Raw genomic sequence first — 27,510 nt, 5'->3', positions numbered from 1 at the left:
TGTTGGCGATTATTTGTATTTGTAGTACGTGGGCGAAGCATTTTCAGTGTTGTGGTTCGAATAAAATTTGTCAGTGAAGCACTTGTTCCGGAAGTGTTCGAACGAAATCAATTGTGAGTCGTGTGTAAACCGTTTTTCATTCATATACAGGGGATTTGGCGAGTGCATGGAATCACTTTTGGGTCTTTGGAGGACGGGCTGCTTGTACAGTACATGAAATCTGTGAAGCCTTGACCGAGTGGTCACAGTATCCAAGAGGAACTTCAGCAATGTTGATTCATCGTTGAAATAACGTTGATAATTTTGAATTAAAATTACTCTTGAACATTGTTGCTCACTAGGAGAGTCACCCTTTCACTTACAGCCACTTCACTAAAATACACTAAAATAGTTATAGCTGAGCTGAGCAAAGAGGAGAGGGAGTTATCTGGAGAGTTGTTCATTCAGCACAGCCTATTGTTTTGATGGTCAACCTATTCAGCTGCCCGCCAGTGTGTTCTTGACTAGGTAATGACCAATGACCAGCTGCTAACTAAATCATGACCAAGTCTTGACCATGTCTGTTTGATCTTAGATATACAATGTGTCCTTTCCTCGCCTCCATCCTAGCTGTGCAACAATCACCCATTGATACTCCATATTAATACTGATAATATTAAGTAGTGACGCTGATACCAGAAAAAAAACAGCACCAGAAGCCAATTTTCGAAAGTGAGTCCGACGTTGGATCTAAAGTTTAATGGAGGTCGGAGGTAAACACCACCAAGTCTGCACAGTGACAATACTTCCAGAATGCCTTTATGGCATCTTAAACCACTCTCCATAACACTAATGCTGTCGTAAGGCATCGTAATGGCCTTGAAAGAGGCGAATTTTCATCCCTACACCAAATTCCGTCCTTTGCCTTTTTCACCTTATAACAAGCTTCAAACTCCCGCACTATTTCAAATATTTATTTAACTATTTCCAAGGGCTGCTAGCACACCCATTAAACTATACCATTCTTTCCCCCATCACCACCACAGATACCGCCGCAGTCACCACCAGCAGGAGGGCCGCGCCCTGCGTCGCTAGGGATGCACCTCCACCCCCAGCAGAGCGTGAGGCGTTGTCACGAGGGAGGGTGTAGGCTGGTGTCTTTGAGGGGAGGGTGCGAGTGGGCATAGCAGGGCATAGGTCCGTCGAGTCCACAAACAGGATACGGTTCTCCAAGCCTTGATAAAGCGGACTCATTTGCTTGATGTATTCTAGGAAGATATCTGTGTCCAGTAGACCTGGAATGATAGGAGCCGCAATTATTGTGGCGTTGGTATGGGTTATGTTTCCAACTTCAATTATATACATAATATATTCGTATAAAAAGTATTAACGTAGATATCCAAATATATAAACACATGGAAATTAATAACAGGAATACAATTGTAAACATAATAAAAGTACAAAAACTCAATCTCTTACTGCTATATAAATGGTATATAACATACACTATATTATTTATATTATGTCTATAAATACAATTGCAATTGTGTAAAATACAATTGCATTTGTGTAATAAATCGGAAATTTTCTTCCACAGACGACCAGGAAACTTTTCTTCCAGTTTCGTCAGGAAATTTTCTTCCAGTTTCGTCAGGAAACTTACCAGTCAAATGGTGGTTGATCTTATTGTTTTTAATGACGGAGAAACCGTCGCCACCTTTGGCCAGGAAGGAGGGCATGGCGACGCTGTAGATGGCGTCGTCCTTCACGTCCTGGAACTCCGGTACTCGGCACTCCTGACAGCGAGCCTGTAGCCTCACCACCCTCGACCCCGGCGGGAGGTTGACGTCGTACACCACCACGAAGCCTACCATACGAGAGACAGGTGAGAAATGTGTTATATTGTGTGTAATGTGAGTCCCTCCTCGTGTTCTCTTTCCTGATTGATTGATTGATTGATAAAGATTAAGCCACCTAAAAGGTGGCACGGGCATGAATAGCCCGTAAATGGTGGCCCTTTTTGAGCCATTACCAGTATCAAGAGCTGATACTGGAGATCTGTGGAAGTGCGACTGCACCCTACGTGACGGGAGATGTCTCCCGTGATCTCTTTCCATCTATATGCTTCGTTAAAAAAACAATTAATGCTGAATTATATGCGCTTTTGGTCTCGTCTCACTATGTTACACTGAAACATAATGTGTTCTTCAGTGTTTTGAGAGCTCTACGAATATGAGTTTAGGACATATTGATGACGAACTCTACGCTACATACAGGATAGACATATAATATATGAATTAATTTAATATATGAATTAAACTAGCTCATAGGACGGGTATGGGGTGAACAATAAATAGCAATATAACAACATATTCAAATAGATTATCCTAATTATTCTTAAATTACTGTATTGTCAAATGGAGTAGTCAGAGTTACAGACATGGATACTGTACACTATCAATTTCGTTTTCTATAGTCACGACGATTAGAGAAAACGGTCAACCTACCGGAGACTTGCAAAAATCCACCAGGGTGAGTGAGCGCTTGAGGGTCGTACTGAGACACAGAATGCTCAAACATTTCCATGACGTGCTTGCCCTTAAGCTCAACGATGTCTATGGTATTCTGGAATGGCGCTACAGTAAGTATATCTTCCATGGTGATCACGCCTGAAATGTTAACAATTGTCAAATTGTTGAACGTAGAAAATTTAATTATAAATATTATATTTGTAAGGTATTTAATATCTGCTTCGCAGCACAAAGTACAGTACATAGTATACGCTATGAGTCTATGTAATAGGCTACATATGGTTCAGTCTATGTAATAGGTTACATATGGTTCAGTCTATGTAATAGGCTACATATGGTTCAGTCTATGTAATTGGTTACATATGGTTCAGTCTATGCAATAGGCTACATATGGTTCAGTCTATGTAATAGGTTACATATGGTTCAGTCTATGTAATAGGCTACATATGGTTCAGTCTGTGTAATAGGCTACATATGGTTCAGTCTATGTAATAGTCTACATATGGTTCAGTCTATGTAATAGGCTACATATGGTTCAGTCTATGTAATAGGCTACATATGGTTCAGTCTATGTAATAGTCTACATATGGTTCAGTCTATGTAATAGTCTACATATGGTTCAGTCTATGTAATAGGCTACATATGGTTCAGTCTATGTAATAGTCTACATATGGTTCAGTCTATGTAATAGGCTACATATGGTTCAGTCTATGTAATAGTCTACATATGGTTCAGTCTATGTAATAGGCTACATATGGTTCAGTCTATGTAATAGTCTACATATGGTTCAGTCTATGTAATAGGCTACATATGGTTCAGTCTATGTAATAGGCTACATATGGTTCAGTCTGTGTAATAGGCTATATATGGTTCAGTCTATGTAATAGGCTACATATGGTTCAGTCTGTGTAATAGGCTACATATGGTTCAGTCTATGTAATAGGTTACATATGGTTCAGTCTATGTAATAGGCTACATATGGTTCAGTCTATGTAATAGGCTACATATGGTTCAGTCTATGTAATAGGTTACATATGGTTCAGTCTATGTAATAGGCTACATATGGTTCAGTCTGTGTAATAGGCTACATATGGTTCAGTCTATGTAATAGGTTACATATGGTTCAGTCTATGTAATAGGCTACATATGGTTCAGTCTATGTAATAGGCTACATATGGTTCAGTCTATGTAATAGGCTACATATGGTTCAGTCTATGTAATAGGCTACATATGGTTCAGTCTATGTAATAAGCTACATATGGTTCAATCTATGTAATAAGCTACATATGGTTCAGTCTATGTAATAAGCTACATATGGTTCAGTCTATGTAATAAGCTACATATGGTTCAGTCTATGTAATAAGCTACATATGGTTCAATCTATGTAATAAGCTACATATGGTTCAGTCTATGTAATAAGCTACATATGGTTCAGTCTATGTAATAGGCTACATGTGGTTCAGTCTATGTAATAGGCTACATATGGTTCAGTCTATGTAATAGGCTACATATGGTTCAGTCTATGTAATAGGCTACATATGGTTCAATCTATGTAATAAGCTACATATGGTTCAGTCTATGTAATAGGCTACATGTGGTTCAGTCTATGTAATAGGCTACATATGGTTCAGTCTATGTAATAGGCTACATATGGTTCAGTCTATGTAATAGGCTACATATGGTTCAATCTATGTAATAAGCTACATATGATTGTAGCACACAGTATCAACACTTAATTTCTTACCTTGTAATGTGACTGTAAATTATCTATGATAACAAATAATACACTGGTGCAAAATTATATAAAAATTAATTATAATGGCTACAGATTAGATATCTCTAATCAATACAGTATTTGTGTAACGAGAAAATGGGATTGTAATACATAGCCAAAATAACGTAAAACTAATATAATATTTATTTTCCAAAAGTGTATAATGAGGAATATCTTGATATTTCTAACCAATACTATTTTAATGTAGCAAGAGGTTATAAGCAGTGATATCTTAATATAATGATAAAATTTAGCTTTTAGCTTGAGCTACCTCATCCCTTTGTGTGTATTTTACCTCAATAAACTTATTTCAATTCAATTTCAATGATAAAATATTTAACTTAGCTAATCTTGCAGACTGGTTCATAATATCATTTTACCAGATTACAGTATCAAGATGACAGGCTTTGTATCTCCTTAACTATTGGTTTAATATATTAACATAAGTTATATATGGTATTTCGAATATTTAGAGGCAAATACATGATAATCTTTCCATTTACCAGGCCTCTAGGACTCTCGATTTAAAAAAATGATATTTGATTAAAAAAAAATTGATATTGTTGCTCTGAAAATGTGTCCTGTATAGGCTTACTATATTCTCCATAACTCGGCTGTATATAGCACAAGGCCCTAAAGGAAAAAAAATACCTATAAATCAACCCTCATCCATCTCACCCCTTTTATCTATGGCATAATATCATGAGCAATAAATAGAGGGTTATACTGACCATTGGAGGCTCGCTCGTCGATAGACGCTCTGATACCCCCACCATTCTGGACCGCCAGGCTGGTCTTGGCCCACCGCTTGTCGTCTGGGAATTTGGTGTTCTGTAACATTGCCACAATGATGGGTGAATTGGGTTTTTAGAAATATAATAGCAATAGATAGAATAGACAAATTGACCTAGTCAATCTTCACCAGTTATAGCCCCGCTCCTGTGCCAGGTAAGTCCACTATGGGCTCTCCATAGCCCATAGTGGAACTATTTGCTCTCCATAGCCCATAGTGGAACTATTTGCTCTCCATAGCCCATAGTGGAACTATTTGCTCTCCATAGCCCATAGTGGAACTATTTGCTCTCCATAGCCCATAGTGGAACTATTTGCTCTCCATAGCCCATAGTGGAACTATTTGCTCTCCATAGCCCATAGTGGAACTATTTGCTCTCCATAGCCCATAGTGGAACTATTTGCTCTCCATAGCCCATAGTGGAACTATTTGCTCTCCATAGCCCATAGTGGAACTATTTGCTCTCCATAGCCCATAGTGGAACTATTTGCTCTCCATAGCCCATAGTGGAACTATTTGCTCTCCATAGCCCATAGTGGAACTATTTGCTCTCCATAGCCCATAGTGGAACTATTTGCTCTCCATAGCCCATAGTGGAACTATTTGCTCTCCATAGCCCATAGTGGAACTATTTGCTCTCCATAGCCCATAGTGGAACTATTTGCTCTCCATAGCCCATAGTGGAACTATTTGCTCTCCATAGCCCATAGTGGAACTATTTGCTCTCCATAGCCCATAGTGGAACTATTTGCTCTCCATAGCCCATAGTGGAACTATTTGCTCTCCATAGCCCATAGTGGAACTATTTGCTCTCCATAGCCCATAGTGGAACTATTTGCTCTCCATAGCCCATAGTGGAACTATTTGCTCTCCATAGCCCATAGTGGAACTATTTGCTCTCCATAGCCCATAGTGGAACTATTTGCTCTCCATAGCCCATAGTGGAACTATTTGCTCTCCATAGCCCATAGTGGAACTATTTGCTCTCCATAGCCCATAGTGGAACTATTTGCTCTCCATAGCCCATAGTGGAACTATTTGCTCTCCATAGCCCATAGTGGAACTATTTGCTCTCCATAGCCCATAGTGGAACTATTTGCTCTCCATAGCCCATAGTGGAACTATTTGCTCTCCATAGCCCATAGTGGAACTATTTGCTCTCCATAGCCCATAGTGGAACTATTTGCTCTCCATAGCCCATAGTGGAACTATTTGCTCTCCATAGCCCATAGTGGAACTATTTGCTCTCCATAGCCCATAGTGGAACTATTTGCTCTCCATAGCCCATAGTGGAACTATTTGCTCTCCATAGCCCATAGTGGAACTATTTGCTCTCCATAGCCCATAGTGGAACTATTTGCAACTTTTTGTTCAGAGTAGCTGAATCTAAAACAACAACAAGTCATGATTCTAATTCAGTTTTGTCCCAAAGCCCAGAAACACGGCAGTTCCTATAGAACTGCCGTGGCTTAGATATAGGTTTAGATTCAGCTGCTCGGAACAAAAGTTCCAAGTAGCACGGACTATGGTGAGCCCGCGGAGGACTTACCTGACACAAGAGTGGGGGCCGTAACAATGTATTCATATACCTATGTACACGTATTTATCCCATCTGGTGCTTCTATAGACTGTATTATGTATTTTTTAGACTAGATTGACTGTATTTTGTGTTATGACCTATTTAATTATTCTCAACTCTCAGGATATGAATAGGTAAATATTAGATTTTGGGAGGAGAATATTGGTTGATAGATATGGTCAAAGATAAAGTTAATTATCAGGAGAAAGTGGTAAGCTAGTTTGACTATAAAGCACTAGGAAGAGAAGGAACTGGGACAGGATGGAGGAAGGAATGGTGATCAACCACTTGGACCATCAGGAATCGAACACAGATGTGCAAGAAGCGAGACCATTGCTGTACCAACCAGTCCAAATGGTTGGAAAAGATGGACCTAAGAACAAATCCACAAGGGCAGTGACGAGGATTCGAACCTGCGTCTGGGAGCATCCCAGACGCTGCCTTAATGGACTGAGCTACGACAGGGTGTTTCAACCCTTTTAACCCTGTTGTAGCACAGTCGATTAAGGCAGTGTCTGGGATGCTCCCGGACGCAGGTTCGAATCCTCGTCACTGCCCTTGTGGATTTGTTCATTTGATGCATCACGTTAGTGTGATCTCTGTGTGTGATGGACCTAAGAGCCATTAAATGAAAATAAATTAGAGAGACGAGTTAGGTGTTGGGCTAAAAGTCTATCAGTCTCTGGAGGGTTGTCAAGGCCACCACAGTTACAGACCAATCAACAAGAATACCTTATTCCTGAACACAGACCACGATTAAAATAAACTAGTGTATAAACACATAGAAATAGGTTTAGGGAGGATTTTATATTTAGATTTAGGAAAGACTTGGGTAAATACTGGTTCGGTAACAGGGTTGTTGATTTGTGGAACCAATTACCGCGTAACGTGGTGGAGGTGGGGTCCCTCGATTGTTTCAAGCGTGGGTTGGACATGTTTATGAGTGGGATTGGGTGGTTATAGATAGGAGCTGCCTCGTATGGGCCAATAGGCACTCTGTAGTTACCTTTGTTCTTATGTTCTTAACGTGGTGGAGGTGGGGTCCCTCGATTGTTTCAAGCGTGGGTTGGACATGTTTATGAGTGGGATTGGGTGGTTATAGATAGGAGCTGCCTCGTATGGGCCAATAGGCCTTCTGCAGTTACCTTTGTTCTTATGTAACGTGGTGGAGGTGGGTCCCTCGATTGTTTCAAGCGTGGGTTGGACATGTTTATGAGTGGGATTGGGTGGTTATAGATAGGAGCTGCCTCGTATGGTCCAATAGGCCTTCTGCAGTTACCTTTGTTCTGATGTTCATAAATAGGATACAGCTATCAGTGTATTCCAGTTTTTTTTGTTTACATCTTTATAGGACTAATTACCAGCAACAACTCCAGAACTCACTATGTGAATGATGGCGTCGGTCTGGAGGTTGCCCATGTTGCACTCCCTCATCCTGCAGGAGAGTCTGTTGCCGTCCAGGAAGACGTACGACTTGCCTACATTCTCAGACATGGTCAGGTTGATCCTCTCCTTGTACTGCACCATCGCCTCCAGGATCTCTTGGTCTGCAAGAACCATACTGGTAAGCTTTTGAAGAGCATTCATCCTATTGAATTATTTACCGATAAGTATGGTTCTCTGTACATTGTATACAACTTAAGTTTATGTGATACCTTGAAAGTAGAAAACTAAAGGACACATGAAGATATATGTAATTTATGGATTTAATAAATACGGTAATACCACACCATCTTTCACAAGATGGTGTGGTATTAACGGGAGAAGGAAACAAATGCTGAGAGAACTGTACAAATGGTTAGGCTTGCAGAAGTATCCCCTTAGAGAAATGGTTCCAAACCAGGGGACCATGGACCCCTTGGGATCCATGGAAGAATTTCTAGTGGTCCATGGGGCAAGTGATATGTTTTGTACTCCAACAAAATTTAAAGTTTTTACGTTTTGCCCCGAGGGACGAGTTTATTGGGCAGCGCCACTCAGGCTGTGAGTGAACACACCGCCATAGCAGCATGTATTACACTCCCCAATAGGAAGAAAACCCGCTGGGTTGTTCATCCTGTAATAACAACAAACTCTTACGAGTGTGTTGAACTGAGTACCTCCGGTTATTATTTATGTGCAGTTTTAACTGAGAATAACAAGGCAGGGCTTGTGACATATGAATATGGTGTATTTGTTGCAGTAATGGCCACTCTCAATGTTGCTAGCTTTATCTGTTTTGGTGTAGGGGCCCACAGGTGAGAACGTGGTTGTAGCGGTCCACAGGTGAGAACGTGGTTGTAGCGGTCCACAGGTGAGAACGTAGTTGTAGGGGCCCACAGGTGAGAACGTGGTTGAACAAGAAGAGAATGGGACGAAAATGGATAGAAACCATATAGGAAAAATGGATAGAAACGCTAGTCCAAATGAATTATTCTCGTTTCATTTGAGAATAAATCATTTCATGTCGACTTCCGGGACGACACCCACACCATCTGTCTTTAACTTCCAGGCACCTAGTTACTGCTAGGTGAAAGGTGTAAGAAAACGTATCAAAACATTAAGGGTGTGGAAGCGGGGACTGACGTATATTCTCCACCATTCGTGTTAATTAATCTAAGTTAGGGCCAGATTCACCAAAGCACTTACGCAAGCACTTACGTACCTGCCCGCTAGCCACTAAATTTCAGCTCAATGTCCGTAGCGGCTGAGATTAGATTAGGAAGGTGACAAATAAGATTTGCGATGAGATAGGTTAGTGATGCTGTCAACAGGTTGGTGAGTATTGCGTGTCAAGTCTTGATATGAGACAAGGACCAATCAACACCCGTCATTGCACTAACGTGGCGTTCGTGGGTCAAACCACTTTGCATCCTTAATAAATAAATAATAAATAAATGTTTATTTAGGTAAGGTACATACTTACAAGAGATTTTACAAAGTTTGTTGGATTAATAGATAGAGCTAGTACATACAATGCCTAAAGCCACTATTACGCAAAGCGTTTCGGGCAGATTAGATTAGGTTCTTATTATATCTGTCCTTATTATATCCTTATTATATCCTTATTATATCTGTGATTACAGTTGTGTTGGTGGGTGTAACGTCGAAATGCTGTACAGAGTTTTATCGTGGTTTAGTTCTAACAATTATGCCAGAAATGCTGTGTGTATTAGTGGCTTTAGGCATAGTAGCTCGACCTAGAAATCCAACATTCTGCTTGTAACTCATTTTATATGTATGTACTTTCCCTAAATACTCATTATCATTCTCATCGCTATAGTTCATCATTCACAGGCGAGGCTTAGTTCATCATTCACAGGCGAGGCTTAGTTCATCATTCACAGGCGAGGCTTAGTTCATCATTCACAGGCGAGGCTTAGTTCATCATTCACAGGCGAGGCTTAGTTCATCATTCACAGGCGAGGCTTAGTTCATCATTCACAGGCGAGGCTTAGTTCATCATTCACAGGCGAGGCTTAGTTCATCATTCACAGGCGAGGTTTCAAACAGTACACGACCACTGCGTCATTTGACCCATAGAATCGTGTCATGTTCAAGGGGTCTATATTTAAGTACTTTGATGCGTTTTGGTGGTGAGAAAATTTATGTCTCTTCTTCCTCCATTGTTTACTAATTTATTTCTGTTTTAATATGTATAGATTAATTTGCATACACTGTACTGTTATTTTAATTGTTATATGTATTGAATTAAATATTTTGTTAACGCTGGTTCAGGTTTGAAAATAACGTTACATTAGAGATACGTTATCTCTTCAAGCAATCAGTGGGTTCAGGACCCAGTTAATTAACACAGTCTACCCTCTTCAGGACGCGGGTAGCGTCGCCGCTCGAATTTTCTGTAATATTCTGACTTTTTCTTTGAATCAAATTGATTTGCTCGAATTTAATTCGTGGGGAGTTTACCTGTGAGTACGAGGTGTCCGTGGTTGACCTCGCCCATCTATCACCTGTCAAACATACATCAATCACTCACCTGAAGCCCTCACCTCGAAGTGCTAGGTGGTGGGTGCCTTCTAATATTAATAATAATAATAATTGTTCCTTTACGTCCGTCAACACATTCCGGGACTCACTCGGGTCCTTCCTCGCTCACCTTTATTTAATACCCGAGGCTTCAAATGCAAGTTTGTGATGTTCACATCCGCTCACGTCACTGAGAGCTAACCACGCCAAATACCACGCCCCCCCCCCCCACACACACACAGTCGTACGTACGTACATACATACGTCCCACGCACGTACGTACATACGTCCCACGCCCCACACCCACCACTGCTCGATGTGACCTGGCATCTTGACCCCTCCCACCAACCTAACATCTCGCCTACACTCACCCCTGATCCACCCACCTAGACAAACTGCAAACAACGTTGATGCAGCAACGTTTATTTAACGCCCCCGTGAGCGTGCACAACCTCTCGTCTTACTGACGGGACTACGTTTTGACGCTATCAACTCCGGGATAAAAATTGCGGGGTTTAAGGATATTGAAACCACGGCAATATTGACGCTTCGTGGGGCCGAATGATTACCGGCTCCGGTAGGCTAGGTGGGTCGACCAGATTCAGACGCTTTTGGCTAGGCTAAACCGCTGCCTTGTCTACGGAGGGGAAATTGAGAGAAGGCGCGATACCAGTTGGGTTAAACTGTGTACCGAAGTGCGAGTGTGTAATTGAGTCCTACGGGGTCACAATTCCACCTATTACAAATATAACATTCTGTAAGATGAAGAGAGAAGGGAAAAAAACAATGCTGAGGGAGGAAACTACGGCTAAGGGAAACCGGGAAAGGAAGGAAGGAAGGGAAATTACCTGAAAAAGGGTATGTCGGAAGGAAGATATGTAGGAAGGGAGGGAAGTAATCTGGGTTGACAGGCGTCGCGCAAGGCGGGTAACTACCTGAGTGAGGAGGGATAACGCAGGAGAAACGTATGAACTGGATGTAGGGATGGAGAAAGAAAGGAGGTGGGATGGAGGAACTTGAAGATAAGAAATGCATGATAATTTATGTTTCCAAACAACCACCATTTGCATACACGAGACGCACCATGCTTTGCGTCACAAAGGGCCCCATTCCTTGCACAAACAGACCGTCTTTCTTGCATAATGAAGGCCCATTGACAGCACCTACAGTCACCTCCGCTTCGCTTCGTTATATAAGGCTCCTTACTGCTGACACAATGAAATCATCGGTCCCGTATATAAGACTCAAACGCGGCACCCATTTTCTTCTATCGCTATGTCCGCTTTACTTTTTCTTTCACACAGGTGGTACAAGATTAGACGACTTTTGATTCGAACTTGTGTCTGAATCCGAGACACGTGCCCTTAACCGACTCGGCCACGATGGTACAGAAGCCGACCAACCCATCGTGGCCGAGGCGGTTAGGGCAGGTGTCTGGGACTCACCAGAACGCAGGTTCGAATCCAAAATGATATGTACGTATGTATGTATGTAAATCAGTATATTTATTTTGGGAGAGAGTATGGGGCAGGATAGGTAGTAGATGTGGTGTAGAAGGGAAGTATGGAACGGAACGGAACTATCAGTTCTTAAGCGTCAAGTCATTACGACTATATAGCACTGGGAAGGGCTTAGGATAAGGATTTGGGATGGGACGGGGAGGGGAAGGAATTGTGCCCAACCACTTGAACGGTCGGGGATTGAACGCCGACCTGTATGAAGCGAGACTGTCGCTCTGCCGTCCAGCCCAAGTGGTTTGTGGAGAGGATAGGAGTTGGGGAAGGTGTGGAGCAGTACAAGATTAACCTACAAAAAGAATCCCATCATTTTTATACCGAAATGGTCTGTTCGACCAATACCACAAACGTTTATATGTAACAAACTTAAATAAGCAAAATACACGCGAATAAGCCTAAGCTGAAAAAAAACAAACAATTCACCGTGAAAAGTGACAAAAGCTACCTGGCCAGCCTTTGACATCGGAATATCATTTCCATAATTGTTTTGTATACTGCGTGACGACGCAGTCGGCACGAACAAGGGTGGAACAGGGGTTAACTTCAACGGGAAAGGACATGAGTTATAGCATTCAACCTGCCCTTCTCTGTCCAACTTTAGTCTTCACCTCTTGTCTTATTACCAACACATCCAGCTAACAGTGCATTATAGTAACGAGGGAAGCTCGTTAGTATCTATTATAGTGGTTAGTATCTTATAGTGACGAGGGAAGCTCGTTAGTATCTTATAGTGACGAGGGAAGCTCGTTAGTATCTATTATAGTGACGAGGGAAGCTCGTTAATATCCATGATAGTGACGAGGGAAGCTCGTTAATATCCATGATAGTAACGAGGGAAGCTCGTTATATCCATTATAGTGACGAGGGAAGCTCGTTATATCCATTATAGTGACGAGGGAAGCTCGTTAGTATCTATTATAGTGACGACGGAAGCTCGTTAATATCTATTATAGTGACGAGGGAAGCTCGTTAGTATCCATTATAGTGACGAGGGAAGCTCGTTAATATCTATTATAGTGACGAGGGAAGCTCGTTAATATCTATTATAGTGACGAGGGAAGCTCGTTAGTATCCATTATAGTGACGAGGGAAGCTCGTTAATATCTATTATAGTGACGAGGGAAGCTCGTTAATATCTATTATAGTGACGAGGGAAGCTCGTTAATATCCATGAAAGTAACGAGGGAAGCTCGTTATATCCATTATAGTGACGAGGGAAGCTCGTTAATATCCATGAAAGTAACGAGGGAAGCTCGTTAATATCCATGAAAGTAACGAGGGAAGCTCGTTATATCCATTATAGTGACGAGGGAAGCTCGTTAATATCTATTATAGTGACGAGGGAAGCTCGTTAATATCCATGAAAGTAACGAGGGAAGCTCGTTATATCCATGATAGTGACGAGGGAAGCTCGTTATATCCATGATAGTGACGATGGAAGCTCGTTAATATCCATCATAGTGACGAGGGAAGCTCGTTAATATCCATGATAGTGACGAGGGAAGCTCGTTAGTATCTATTATAGTGACGACGGAAGCTCGTTAATACCCATCAATGAAGTAAACAATAGACTTAGGTCTCCAGACGATACTCAAAAGCTAACAACATCAAAACTGTGAACTACCGCTCATATAATGGCTCGTTTCCTCCAGTCTTTTCTCTTCAAGAGATGGTCACTTACAACCGAATTTATAAATACTTAGTGCGGTGGTCATCACGGCGAGTCCCAGCATATATACTGACCTCTTGGTGACCCAAGATCATCACTCTTGACAGACGAAACCGATACTGGTATTGACCTACTGTGACCACGCCCAGGCTTTCCAGAATAAGGTTGCACAATAGGTTAAAGACTTGAAATCCGTGAGAAACAAATTCTTTGGATCTTGGTGGGAAGTAGAGGTCACTATTCCCACATTTTGAGGTCAACTATATCCACATTTTGGGGTCAACTATACCCACATTTTGGGGTCAACTATACCCACATTTTGAGGTCAACTATAGCCATATGTTGAGGTAACTATACCCATGTTGAGATCACTATTCCCAAATGTTGAGGTCCCAGTTTGAGATCAACCATAACCCACAATAAAAAAAATCAGCTATATTAATATTTTCTTAGTTCATTCCTGCGATGGTTGATGCCCGACCGAGCGCTCCTTGAAATATAGGATTTCTTAATCTTGTGTGACAGGTGTGTGGTAAGCTCTGACGACTACTTCTGTAGGTCATCAGTCCGATCTTATAAAGTGACTGATAAACGTATGCACTGTTTTCGAATATATACAGTTTTTGCCTACTATGTATATATAAAGTTTAGTTAATGTCAATCCTAAACAGGAAAATATACTCGCAGCATAATGCGTAACTATGATGGCACTAAAGCCTAACATCAAAATACTCCGCTTCCCCCCAACTCACACCCAAAAACAATTATATTCAGAGGTGTAATCCACTTCTCGGTGTGTGTAAACTAAGTTTACTTTAGTCCTCAACTATGTTCAAGGCTAACGTATACTTGCTGGTTGATCCGACAGTTCTTGCATTGGCCTTAATGATCCTCTGGGATCATTAAGACCAACATCAAACTAAACTTAAATTATCTTCACATTTAGGGCAGTGTGGTAACCGCGTGTTTATGTGTGTTTTCGGTATATGGTGTAGTGATTCGTCTATCTTGAGGTTATCTTGAGATGATTTAAACGTCAGTGTCAATAGCTGCCGAATACTTGCCCATTTCTTATATGTCACGAATAGTTAGGATTTCCTAAACTTGAAATTAATATACCTGTAATATCATTACGAGGATATATGTACATTGTACAGTCTTCATATGTTTACAAAATCTTACCCCAAGACCAGGAATTTAATTTATATATGTCTACATTCCTTGGATCCATATTCTAATGAGATAGATTTTTCAGTTGTTTATCTCAAGGCTTCTGCTGTTGGGGCAATTAAGGTGCTTTCTTCCATATTCCTTGATATCTAAAGCTTACGTTATATCATTTAGCTTAGACTAAGAGCCGGTCGGCCGAGCGGACAGCACGCTGGACTGTGATCCTGTGGTCCCGGGTTCGATCCCGGGCGCCGGCGAGAAACAATGGGCAGAGTTTCTTTCACCCAATACCCCTGTTACCTAGCAGTAAATAGGTACCTGGGTGTTAGTCAGCTGTCACGGGCTGCTTCCTGGGGGTGGAAGCCAGGTCGAGGACCGGGCCGCGGGGACACTAAAGCCCCGAAATCATCTCAAGATAACCTCAAGATAAGAAGACAGTGTTTACTCAAGAGATGTGAGAGCAGAGATACGCAGCAACACCTCCTGCTGTCTGTTGACAAAATAAACAACTTGGGATTGTGTTATCATTAGTTCGTATATATGTTTATCTTTTACAGTTATTTTCACTATACACACATTCGGTCTCATTGCCTCATTATTGTTGTGAAATCGACAGTGACATACTCGCTCCGTGAAAAGTGTGTAATCATTAACTGTCGTAAAATTATATTCCATTGATGTTGTCAATAATGTCCCGTGTTTGCTATCTAATGACAGCGGGCCGACCCAACCGACATTCCTATATACTAGGCTTTAAAACCCAACCACCAGTCCTATATATTTGGCTTCAAACCCAACCACCAGTCCTATATACTAGGCTTTAAACCCAACTGCCGGTCCTATATACTAGGCTTTAAACCCAACTGCCGGTCCTATATACTAGGCTTTAAACCCAACCACCAGTCCTATATACTAGGCTTTAAACCCAACCACCAGTCCTATATACTAGGCTTTAAACCCAACCACCAGTCCTATATACTTGGCTTTAAACCCAACCGCCAGTCCTATATACTAGGCTTTAAACCCAACCGCCAGTCCTATATACTAGGCTTTAAACCCAACCGCCGGTCCTATATATGTTTATATATCCTATGTTTTTGTTCTGTTTTTTTCACACGTGGGTGATTTTGCGCAGGTTGCGTGTCATTGTTATTCTTCACAAGCTACAGACTTCTGGTGACAATATATTGCATCATTTTCTCACTCGCTCGCTCGAGACGTTTCAGATTATATATATATTTTTTTAGTAGTGGATCAGGTCCTCTACAAGGACAAGTCGCCCATTCACTGTGCAGGGACCTGGGGCTAGATTCACGAAAGCACTTACGAACATGTACATCTTTCCTCAATCTTTGACGGCTTTGGTTACATTTATTAAACAGTTTACAAGCATGAAAACTTGCCAATCAACAGTTGTTATTGTTATAAACAGCCTCCTGGTGCTTCGGAGCTCATTAACTGTTTAATAATTGTAAACAAAGCCGCCAAAGATTAAGAAAAGATGTAAACGTTCGTAAGTGCTTTCGTGAATCTGGCCCCTGAACAACATTTTTGATAAGCTATTGATGGGTTTGGAGTCCGTGTCGTAGAACTAGTGAGAACGGAAGGAATATATTAATGGGTCTGGGGTTACCCCCGTAGACCTAATGAGAGATTGTTGTTGTTTTAGATTCAGCTGCTCGGAACAAAAGTTCCAAGTAGCATAGGTTATGGTGAGCCAGTGGTGGACTTACCTGGCACAGGAGTGGGGCTGTAATTGGCAGGAAGGTTATCTTGAGATGATTTCGGGGCTTTAGTGTCCCCGCGGCCCGGTCCTCGACCAGGCCTCCACCCTCAGGAAGCAGCCCGTGACAGCTGACTAACACCCAGGTACCTATTTTACTGCTAGGTAACAGGGGCATAGGGTGAAAGAAACTCTGCCCATTGTTTCTCGCCGGCGCCTGGGATCGAACCCAGGACCACAGGATCACAAATCCAGCGTGCTGTCCGCTCGGCTCCCTCCAAGGTAGTTACATTGACGACATTGTTAGTTCAGCTTCATTCGAGGTCTCTTCGTACCGTCGGTAAGGACTGTATAGTTTATTCCTACGGACTCACTCACGCATCCTAAAGTTCCATTAGAAAACCCGTTTACAATTTCTCAAAGTTTAGGGTGGTAATTGGACACCATAGAGCTGGGAATCTTGATTAAATGAATCACACTTTGCAGGGTTGTAGCACTGGAGTGTCTCAAGTCTTGACAAATATATATACATTCGGTGTGCCTCCATCTGCAACTTATGTTAATTGGCTAGGCTGCCGTTTTATATATCAACTGAGAGTCTAGAGTAAACCGTAGCTACTGCATTGTTTGTTTTTTTGTAAAGCTGTTTATCTTGAGATGATTTCGGGGCTTTAGTGTCCCCGCGGCCCGGTCCTCGACCAGGCCTCCACCCCCAGGAAGCAGCCCGTGACAGCTGACTAACACCCAGGTACCTATTTTACTGCTAGGTAATCTAAGGTACCTGCAGATGTACCAAAACATGTTAATGCAAAAACAAATGACCTGGAGGATGCGGGGCGCATGGTAATCTCTCGCCTGGTGCTCAGCACAACAACCTTGCCTAGATAGTTGATGTTTTATGTACAGGTCGCCCAGTAAATTCGCCTGTCGGATCTGACTTTCAAATTTAAATTGGTTTGCCTATTAGTCATTCCCTTATCGCCTGCAACATGGTCGCCGCTGCTGCTTAGTGTTCAGACGGGGCTCGAACCATAGCACGAGGGTCTGTGACGATACCCAAACATCGCACGAGGGCCTACGACGATACCCAAACATCGCACGAGGGCCTACGACGATACCCAAACATCGCACGAGGGCCTACGACGATACCCAAACATTGCACGAGGGCCTACGACGATACCCAAACATCGCACGAGGGCCTACGACGATACCCAAACATCGCACGAGGGCCTACGACGATACCCAAACATCGCACGAGGGCCTACGACGATACCCAAACATCGCACGAGGGCCTACGACGATACCCAAACATCGCACGAGGGCCTACGACGATACCCAAACATCGCACGAGGGCCTACGACGATACCCAAACATCGCACGAGGGCCTACGACGATACCCAAACATCGCACGAGGGCCTACGACGATACCCAAACATCGCACGAGGGCCTACGACGATACCCAAACATCGCACGAGGGCCTACGACGATACCCAAACATCGCACGAGGGCCTACGACAATACCCAAACATCGCACGAGGGCCTACGACGATACCCAAACATCGCACGAGGGCCTACGACGATACCCAAACATCGCACGAGGGCCTACGACGATACCCAAACATCGCACGAGGGCCTACGACGATACCCAAACATCGCACGAGGGCCTACGATGTGCTCCAGTGCCTGTTATTCGCATGATGATCCCGCACAAAACCCCTTCCCCCCTACCTGCAGGTCTAGCACCCTGTGGCAATGCTACTCATACACTCACCCTTCCAGGGACACCTGCAGTTCTTCCCTCTTGAAAGATGCAAGACTTCTTCACCTCGAATGTTGCACAGTCTTTGTTATTGTCGATGCTACCATATGCCTCTCCGTTGATTGATAAGGTTGCAATATATATCCTCAGCTTTATATTTATGTCTATGGAACCCTGCCTATTCACCAGTTGGTCTTCAAATGTAATGACTCGTTGTTAGTTGTCGGTATTGTACACGTCTATCACAATGAGGCAGTTTCTTGCCGCATTGTTACGTTCACTTCTCTCTGCACGCCCTTACAGTCTGAGGGGAAGCGAGCCTATTGACGCCAGGAGTAAAGAGAGAGCTGACCTTACCCACTGCGTGCGTGTGTGTGTGTGTGTGTGTCTGTGGGTGGGTGGGTGGGGGTCGCTGTGCAGTGGAGCCCATCCCAGGGGCCCACGTTCACACCTCGGGAATTGAATAAACGGAGTGGGGCGCCTCGGTAATTCTTTGTGGGTTAACTTGATGACATGTAGAGGGTTATTGTTTGTGATATGTGTTCACCTCACCTCCCTTTATTTGTCTCTATCCATCTCTCTCTCTCTCTCTCTCTCTCTCTCTCTCTCTCTCTCTCTCTCTCTCTCTCTCTCTCTCTCTCTCTCTCTCTCACTCAGCCGTTTAACGGAGGAAGGAGTCTTGAGAGACATTAATAATAGAAACGTGACCCCTGCCAGAAGATGGAGTTAACAATCTACTACAAGAGCAAGAAGACCGTTCACTTGCTCATAAAGAACACTCCCAACACTAAACGACACATCTTAAAGGAGACAAATGTCGTCTATGCCTGCACGTGCCCACTTGGGGACTGTCAGCCCCAACGATATCAATATATAGGCAAGACAGCAACATCTCATTCAAGGTGCCTGACAAGACAATCCACAAATGGTAAACAAAGAACATATAATCTCTGACACCTAACCTACAAGTTTGAAAGTAAAAGAATTGACCACTGTTCGGTTGTTTTGGATCATTATCAAGTTGTGTAAGGGAAAATAGAGTGGAGGAAAGTTAATTTACATACCTAACCTAACCTAACCTTCTTAACAAACGTGATGTGGCAGCTTTGCTGCTCTCTCTTTGGGCTCTATTTCACCTCATTCCGCTGGTCATTTGGCCTATTGCAGCTTTCTCTTATTTCTGTACTTCAACTTTATTCCCTCACTTCTACAGTTTGCCTTCTACTTTTATTTTTTACACTTCCCTTTTATTCCATTACATCATACCTATTCCTATACTTTCCATTTTATCCATACTTCACATCTGTTCCCATACTTCATCCCTTTCCTACACCTACTCCTTCTTATCTTATTCCTTTTCTTTATCCTACGGTCTCACGTGGTCGACGACCGGGCCGCGGGGACGCTAAGCCCCGGAAACGAAACACTTCAAGGTAACTTCTACTCCTACCTTATCAAATAACTTTCTGTCAAACTCTCCTACGGGCTGGTGGTAGGAAAATTTTGGTAACTATGTGTACCATAGTACAAACATTGACGTACAAAGCACTTAGTAGAATTTGGTACTATTCACTTTATAGTCCCCAAAGTGATGGTAAAAAAACAAACTTAAATATTCCTAGGGCTACTATAGTACACATATGTACTATAGTAGGTCTCAGATAGCGTGTATTAGGCCCAGGAAGGTTAGGTTAATTTAGGTTGTCTTTGCAGCAAAATCGTTTCCGGTGTGTCCAATTTCAATAGTACAGATTTCTACATTCTAATTGCGTTGTACGTCGGTATATATGTACTATGGTGCTCATCATTACTATAAGTACTACCACAACTGGGGCCAGATTCACGAAGCAGTTACGCAAGTACTTACGAACGTGTACATCTTTCCTCAATCATTGACGGCTTTGGTTATATTTATTAAACAGTTTACAAGCATGAAAACTTGCCAATCAACTGTTGTTATTGTTATTAACAGCCTCCTGGTGCTTCGGAGCTCATTAACTGTTTAATAATTGTAAACAAAGCAGCGAAAGATTGAGAAAAGATGTACAAGTTCGTAAATGCTTGCGTAACTGCTTCGTGAATCTGGCCTCTGGAGGCTGGGCTGGCATAATAGTATTGGGTATTTTGACCAGACCACACACTAGAAGGTGAAGGGACGACGACGTTTCGGTCCGTCCTGGACCAATCAAGACAATCGACTTGAGAATGGTCCAGGACGGACCGAAACGTCGTCGTCCCTTCACCTTCTAGTGTGTGGTCTGGTCAACATACTTCAGCCACGTTATTGTGACTCCTCGCCTGCACTATTGGGTATTCACTGACCTTGCTCAATGGTGTTGTCCAAGAGGATGGGGTTGCCTCGCCAGGCGATCACGTCTCCCTTATGGTTAAAGGTGAGGACCAGTTTGCCCAGATACTTGCCAAAAGCGTAGGCCTGTACCACGGGGACCCTCTTCCCCGACCCCTGGGTCACGATCGTTGGGTACTCTCCCACCTTCGGCTCCGTCGATGGGTTTTCACCTGAAGGGCAGGAGATGAAGGGTCATCTGGAACTCGAGGACTATATTCACAATTGGCATAGTTACCCCTAGTGATCATGATTCTTACACAATTTGTCTACATATCGATAAAGAATTTGTGTTCAAGTGTTCCTGTTACGATTGGCAAGCCACGCTTCGTAATTTTTCATCACTATCTAAATCAATAAAAAAATTCTAATTAGGCCAACTGTATGAACAAATAATTACCGTACATGGTCAATAAACCATACCATTGTGTTTGTATTATAGTTTAAAAGATAGAAGGCTTCCGTTATATAACCTATAGACACTTAAACTAGATTTTTTTCCAATATATGTAAACCGCTTCTCGGTGTATAATCTCAGTTTACTTTAGTCTAGAGCTTAAGTATACTTGCCGGTTGGTCAGTAATCTATTGTGTTATCCTTAACAATCTTCCGTTGATAGGCGTTTAAAGCCTATTTAAGTCCATTGACCTATAGAAACCCAAGAGGAGGATTTAAGAGGACTCCAAGTCCTCTTAAATCCAGCGCCACTAAACTCACCAGTGTAGAGGAACGTATTGGTGTGGCCGCCGACCACAGCATCCACCTCTTCTACTTCCTTGGCGATCTCCAGGTCCTTCCTGTAGCCCGAGTGTCCCAGAGCGATGATAATGTCGACACCCGCCGCTTTCAGTCTCCTGGCCTCCGCGCGCACCGCCTTGGCCTCGTCTGTGATGATTAGCTTCCCGGGGCTCGCTATAGTCTGGGCGGGAGGGCAGGCCACACCACACATTAGCATTATTATTATTATTATTATTAACATCTTTATTGACAAAATTAATTACAATTTTGCCTAATCTGAGGATTTCGATAAAGCCTTATTAAAGTGAGGACATTAGCATGGGGTTATTTTCAACGTAGCTCAAGCATTGGGGCAGACCCTCAACGCGGCTCTAATATGGAGCAGACCCTCAACGCGGCTCTAATATGGTATATATCCTCAACGCAGCTTTAATATGGGGTATATCCTAAATGCAGCTTTAACATGGGACAGGTTCCTGAACGTAAGTGTAAGGCTATCTCTAAGAGCCATTTGCCCAGTTATGTTCACTTACCTGCCACGTTTAAGTTATTGAAACCAATGAATTTGCTTTATTGATTCTACTTATTTCAAGAGAGCTTGGGTAGAGAACAAGTGATCTGAAGACTTTAACTCAGTTTTATTCCTTTCCCGTGGCGCTTAATCAGTAGACACAGATATATATATATATATATATATATATATATATATATATATATATATATATATATATATATATATATATATATATATATATATATATATATATATATACTAAACGCAAAATATACATTTTTGGTGACCATGAGAGGACGGGGGTGGATTAAATTGATGAAAATAGCATTGTTCAGTCTATATATAAAAAGTTAGAATGTTTGTCCGTCTTTCTGCCTGTCCAAAGTTGGAGGCCAGAAGCTTGGGGCTAGCCTCACCAAAATTTGCAGGGGAAAATGGTCTGGTTTACGGGACGGTCATACGCTGGTCGAGGTCGGCCTAAGTTAAATAATTGAAGAAATATTAGTCAGGATGAGTATGGGGTTCATTACCACCTACAGGATGAGTATGTGGGTCCACTACCACCCACAGGATGAGTATGGAGTCCACTACCACCTACAGGATGAGTATGGGGGTCCACTACCACCCACAGGATGAGTATGGAGTCCACTACCACCCACAGGATGAGTATGGAGTCCACTACCACCTACAGGATGAGTATGGAGTCCACTACCACCTACAGGATGAGTATGGAGTCCACTACCAGCTACAGGATGAGTATGGAGTCCACTACCACCTACAGGATGAGTATGGAGTCCACTACCACCTACAGGATGAGTATGGAGTCCACTACCAGCTACAGGATGAGTATGGAGTCCACCACCACCTACAGGATGAGTATGGGGTCCACTACCACCTATAGGATGAGTATGGGGTCCACTACCACCTATAGGATGAGTATGGGGTACACTACCACCTACAGGATGAGTATGAGATCCACTACCACCTACAGGATGAGTATAGGATCCACTACCACCTACAGGATGAGTATGGGGTCCACTACCACCCACAGGATGAGTATAGGGTCCACTACCACCTACAGGATGAGTATGGGGTCCACTACCACCCACAGGATGAGTATAGGGTCCACTACCACCTACAGGATGAGTATGGGGTCCACTACCACCTACAGGATGAGTATGGGGTCCACTACCACCCACAGGATGAGTATAGGGTCCACTACCACCTACAGGATGAGTATGGGGTCCACTACCACCCACAGGATGAGTATAGGGTCCACTACCACCTACAGGATGAGTATGGGGTCCACTACCACCCACAGGATGAGTATGGGGTCCACTACCACCTACAGGATGGGCATGGGGTCCACTACCACCTACAGGATGGGTATGGGGTCCACTACCACCTACAGGATGTGTATGGGGTCCACTACCACCTACAGGATGGGTATGGGGTCCACTACCACCTACAGGATGGGTATGGGGTCCACTACCACCTACAGGATGGGCATGGGGTCCACTACCACTTAAAGGCTTAGCATGAGAGAGCATAATAAATCAATTAAGCTAAACTATAAAATCACATTATACAGACAACGAGTCCAGTACTTTATAGACATTAATTTTCCCTGTTGGTTATCAGAGCATGGACGTCTGAAACAATGACAATTACTGTTATAATGACCCTGGAATTAGAGAAGATTTATAAATGAGCAGTTAGCCAGAACTCACTTTGTTAGGCTTTCCAATATTAAATGCTGTGGGTGCTATTATTAATGCCGTTATCATTAACGTCAGTAATGAAAGTGAAGGAAAGTCTCAATACATATGTAAGTTTAATATTTAAAAAAAATTAGAATGAAGCCTACGAAAATGAGATTTAATATTGCACTTACTAATAAGTGTGGTAAGCTTTTTCAATATTATTTATGTGTTTTCTCCATAATGTAATTGGTATTAGAAGCAAGAGTATTTGATGTTTGTCGGTTGTCAATTTCATGCAAAGCACATCGTTGTCAAAAGAAATGTAACTTTGTGTTAAATTAGTTACCAAACCTGAAAATTATTATTTTATTTTTCTATTCATAATGCGAAAAGAACTGATGAAGAACAAGGGTAGTGTAGGAGAATGGAGGACAGGGCATGATGATAAGGGTAGTGAAGAAGAATGAATGATAAATGAGTGTGCAAAGGGCAGTAACGAAACAAGTGAGACAGGTGAGAGACAAGATCGTCCACAGTGACAGAGATATAATGTGGCACGAGAAAAGGGGCGATAAAAAAAGGGAAGATATAGAGGAATGGAAGAGAATGAAGGCCCCCGCCCCACACACACACACACACACACATATACTAAGACACCCACAAATAAGACTGTTGTTGGTTGGTTGCAACACGTCAAGGTGGCTGTCTACTTTCATTGTGTTGAGTTGCAGCATGTGTGTAATGTTGTGTCTCATTTTTTTCTGCAATACGAGGTATATGTGCCTTTATATCGAGCCTGTAATGTGTTGATATTGTTTCCGTGTGGTGTTGTACCCGTGTGTGGTGTTGTACCCGTGTGTGGTGTTGTACCCGTGTGTGGTGTTGTACCCGTGTGTGGTGTTGTACCCGTGTGTGGTGTTGTACCCGTGTGTGGTGTTGTACTCGTGTGTGGTGTTGTACCCGTGTGTGGTGTTGTACCCGTGTGTGGTGTTGTACCCGTGTGTGGTGTTGTACCCGTGTGTGTGTGTTGTACCCGTGTGTGGTGTTGTACCCGTGTGTGGTGTTGTACCCGTGTGTGGTGTTGTACCCGTGTGTGGTGTTGTACTCGTGTGTGGTGTTGTACCCGTGTGTGTGTGTTGTACCCGTGTGTGGTGTTGTACCCGTGTGTGGTATTGTACCCGTGTGTGGTATTGTACCCGCGTTGTGTTAAATTCGTGTTGTTGATATTGGTGAAGTCATGTTGTGCTGATCCCATGCTGAACTGATGCTAAACCAACGTGTTGAACCCTTGATGTGTTGAGGTTGTATGTAATCATATTTAAAGAACCTTGTGAAGCCTAATAAACACACACACACACACACATTTGGGCGGGATCCAAGAGTCAATGCTCGATCCTGCAAGCACATATAGGTGAGTACACACACACACACACACACACACACACACACACACACACACACACACACACACACACACACACACACACACACACACACACACACGCACACACACTTTATTTCAAAATCTCGTTTCGGGAGCATAACCAGTAAATATAGCGTCATCTAGAAAAAATGATGGATTAAGAGAACCTTCAAATCCAGGAATCCCATCACAATGCTTATACGATTGAAATCACTTGTGCAATCCCGCCTTGAGTACTGATCGATACTCATTCTTCCATTCAGAGCGGGAGAAATTGCTGAAATAGAGTACAGAGAACATATATGGCATACATACACACGATAAGGTACCATATACTTTTGGGATCGTCTCAAAGCTCTCAAAATGTACTCTAGAAAGAAGACGAGTGAGGTATCAAATAATATACACATGGAAAATACTGGAGGAAATCCCTAATTTACACAGAAAAATAACAACATACTGGAGCGAACGATATTGATGAACATGCAGAATAGAGTCAGTGAAGAGTAGATCGAGGTGCCATAGGCAAAGAGAATATTGTCTGAATATCAGAGGTCCTCGGTTGTTCAGTATCCTCCCAGCAAGGTATAAGAAATATTGCCGGAACAAAATTGGTTGTCTTCAATAAAAAAATGGATAGTTTTCTGTGAGAAGTTCCGGACCAACCAGGCTCTGGTGGATAAGTGGGCCTGCGGGCCGCTCCAAGCAACAGCCTGTTGGACCAAGTAATCACAAGTCATCCTAGTCCTGGGCCGGGCTTGAAGAGTAGAAGACCTCCCAAAAACCCATGCAAGTGCAACCCATGTATCCAGCTCATACTCCTTAATCATATAAACTCCTAATGGAAGCCTAACCCCATCTATGCCTTAATACTTCATGAGTAAACAACGCGAAAATCCATGTCGAATCTTCTTAATAAATAAAACAATTGAGAAATCAAACTTTCACCCAGAATTATCTTTGCAATAACGGAAATTACATACCAGTTAAACGTCTACCCGCTGGGAAAAACACGCAGAAAAAGGAAATGGAACGGTCAGCAGCGTTAATATACTGTGAAATTATCTTACGATCAACTCACCATTGTCTCTGTGGTGAGGTAACCCACCACTCCAACTTTGTGTGCTCCCATGGTGAAGACTGTCGACTTATTGTACTTCCCCTGGAAGGACTTCTCGTAGGTGTCGTCGATGTTGGCTGCCAGCACTGGAAACTTGATGACCTCCAGGAAGGGCTCGATACCGCTCACGCCATCGTCAAACTCGTGGTTGCCGAAGGACTGCGGAATATCAAGTGAATAATATTAAGGATTTTATATTGACAAAATCAAAAATAAAAAACTACTGCAACAGGAGACATGAATGGGAATTTATTCATGCTAGATATGTTAAGAGCTATCATTAATAATTTTAAATTTATCTTATAATTCAAGGAAATCTGTATTGCTTATACATTTCTAAACCTTTGTAAAATTACTGCCTGAATTATTTAGATATTGTTTGGTGTTGGGTTTAAGGCATATCAACCTCTGGAGATCTAGTAGGGGCTTTATATATATATATATATATATATATATATATATATATATATATATATATATATATATATATATATATATATATATATATATATATATATACTAGAAATAAAAATGAATTTTGGAGAATTGATTTTTCATTTACCATCAACAGTGAAAAGAAACATAAGAAAGATCGAGAAAATTCGTGTTAGAATTATTAATCTTACTTTTTCGGTCATATTTAATAATATATAATATATATATATGTATATATATATATATATATATATATATATATATATATAATATATATATATATATATATATATATATATATATATATATATATATATATGTCGTACCTAGTAGCCAGAACGCACTTTTTGGCCTATTATTCAAGGCCCAATTTGCCTAATAAGCCAAGTTTTCCTGAAATAATATATTTTCTCTATTTTTTTTCTTATGAATTGATAAAGCTACCCATTTCAATATGTATGAGGTCAATTTTTTTTTATTGGAGTTAAAATTAACGTAGATATATGACCGAACCTAACCAACCCTACCTAACGTAACCTAACCTATCTCTATAGGTTAACCTAACCTATCTCTAAAAAGTTAGGTTAGGTTAGGTTAGGTAGGTTAGGTAGTCGAAAAACAATTAATTCATGAAAACTTGGCTTATTAGGCAAATCGGGCCTTGCATAGTAGGCTGAGAAGTGCGTTCTGGCTACTAGGTACGACATATATATATATATATATATATATATATATATATATATATATATATATATATATATATATATAT

The 27,510-nt window shown here is 42.0% G+C and overlaps 1 protein-coding gene and 1 long non-coding RNA gene across 2 annotated transcripts in view; one reads left to right on the top strand and one right to left on the bottom strand.

The window, feature by feature from the left end:
- Window positions 1-1,713, top strand: part of LOC123745620 (uncharacterized) — a 73,678-nt gene extending 71,965 nt beyond the window's left edge. The window contains exon 4 of the long non-coding RNA XR_006771372.2: window positions 1,577-1,713. This is a non-coding gene — a long non-coding RNA (uncharacterized lncRNA). The remainder of the gene's footprint in view (window positions 1-1,576) is intronic.
- Window positions 940-26,718, bottom strand: LOC138356256 (snake venom 5'-nucleotidase-like). Its single transcript, XM_069312181.1, has 8 exons — window positions 26,268-26,718; window positions 21,526-21,727; window positions 20,783-20,980; window positions 8,040-8,203; window positions 5,016-5,115; window positions 2,487-2,648; window positions 1,643-1,846; window positions 940-1,274 (listed from the first exon to the last, which is right to left on the bottom strand). Exons 1-8 carry the CDS (start codon window positions 26,316-26,318, stop codon window positions 994-996), a joined length of 1,362 nt encoding a protein of 453 aa, XP_069168282.1. The 5' UTR covers window positions 26,319-26,718; the 3' UTR covers window positions 940-993.
- Between the last annotated feature and the right edge of the window lie 792 nt (window positions 26,719-27,510).

This window comes from Procambarus clarkii, chromosome 71 (assembly GCF_040958095.1).
Source record: "Procambarus clarkii isolate CNS0578487 chromosome 71, FALCON_Pclarkii_2.0, whole genome shotgun sequence".
NCBI classification, from domain to species: Eukaryota; Metazoa; Arthropoda; class Malacostraca; order Decapoda; family Cambaridae; genus Procambarus; species Procambarus clarkii.
Note: the sequence above shows the minus strand (reverse complement) of the source record. Positions and strands in the feature narration are given on the sequence as shown.

What these genes read in the sequence shown, in the direction of transcription:
- LOC138356256 (XM_069312181.1), bottom strand. Translation starts at nt 26,318, where the DNA reads ATGGGAGCACACAAAGTTGGAGTGGTGGGTTACCTCACCACAGAGACA. An exon ending in CCGACGCCATCATTCACATA is followed by an intron (nt 5,116 to 8,039) that starts GTGAGTTCTGGA and finishes GCAATGTTACAG; the next exon opens with AACACCAAATTCCCAGACGA. An exon ending in CGACGAGCGAGCCTCCAATG is followed by an intron (nt 2,649 to 5,015) that starts GTCAGTATAACC and finishes TTAACATTTCAG; the next exon opens with GCGTGATCACCATGGAAGAT.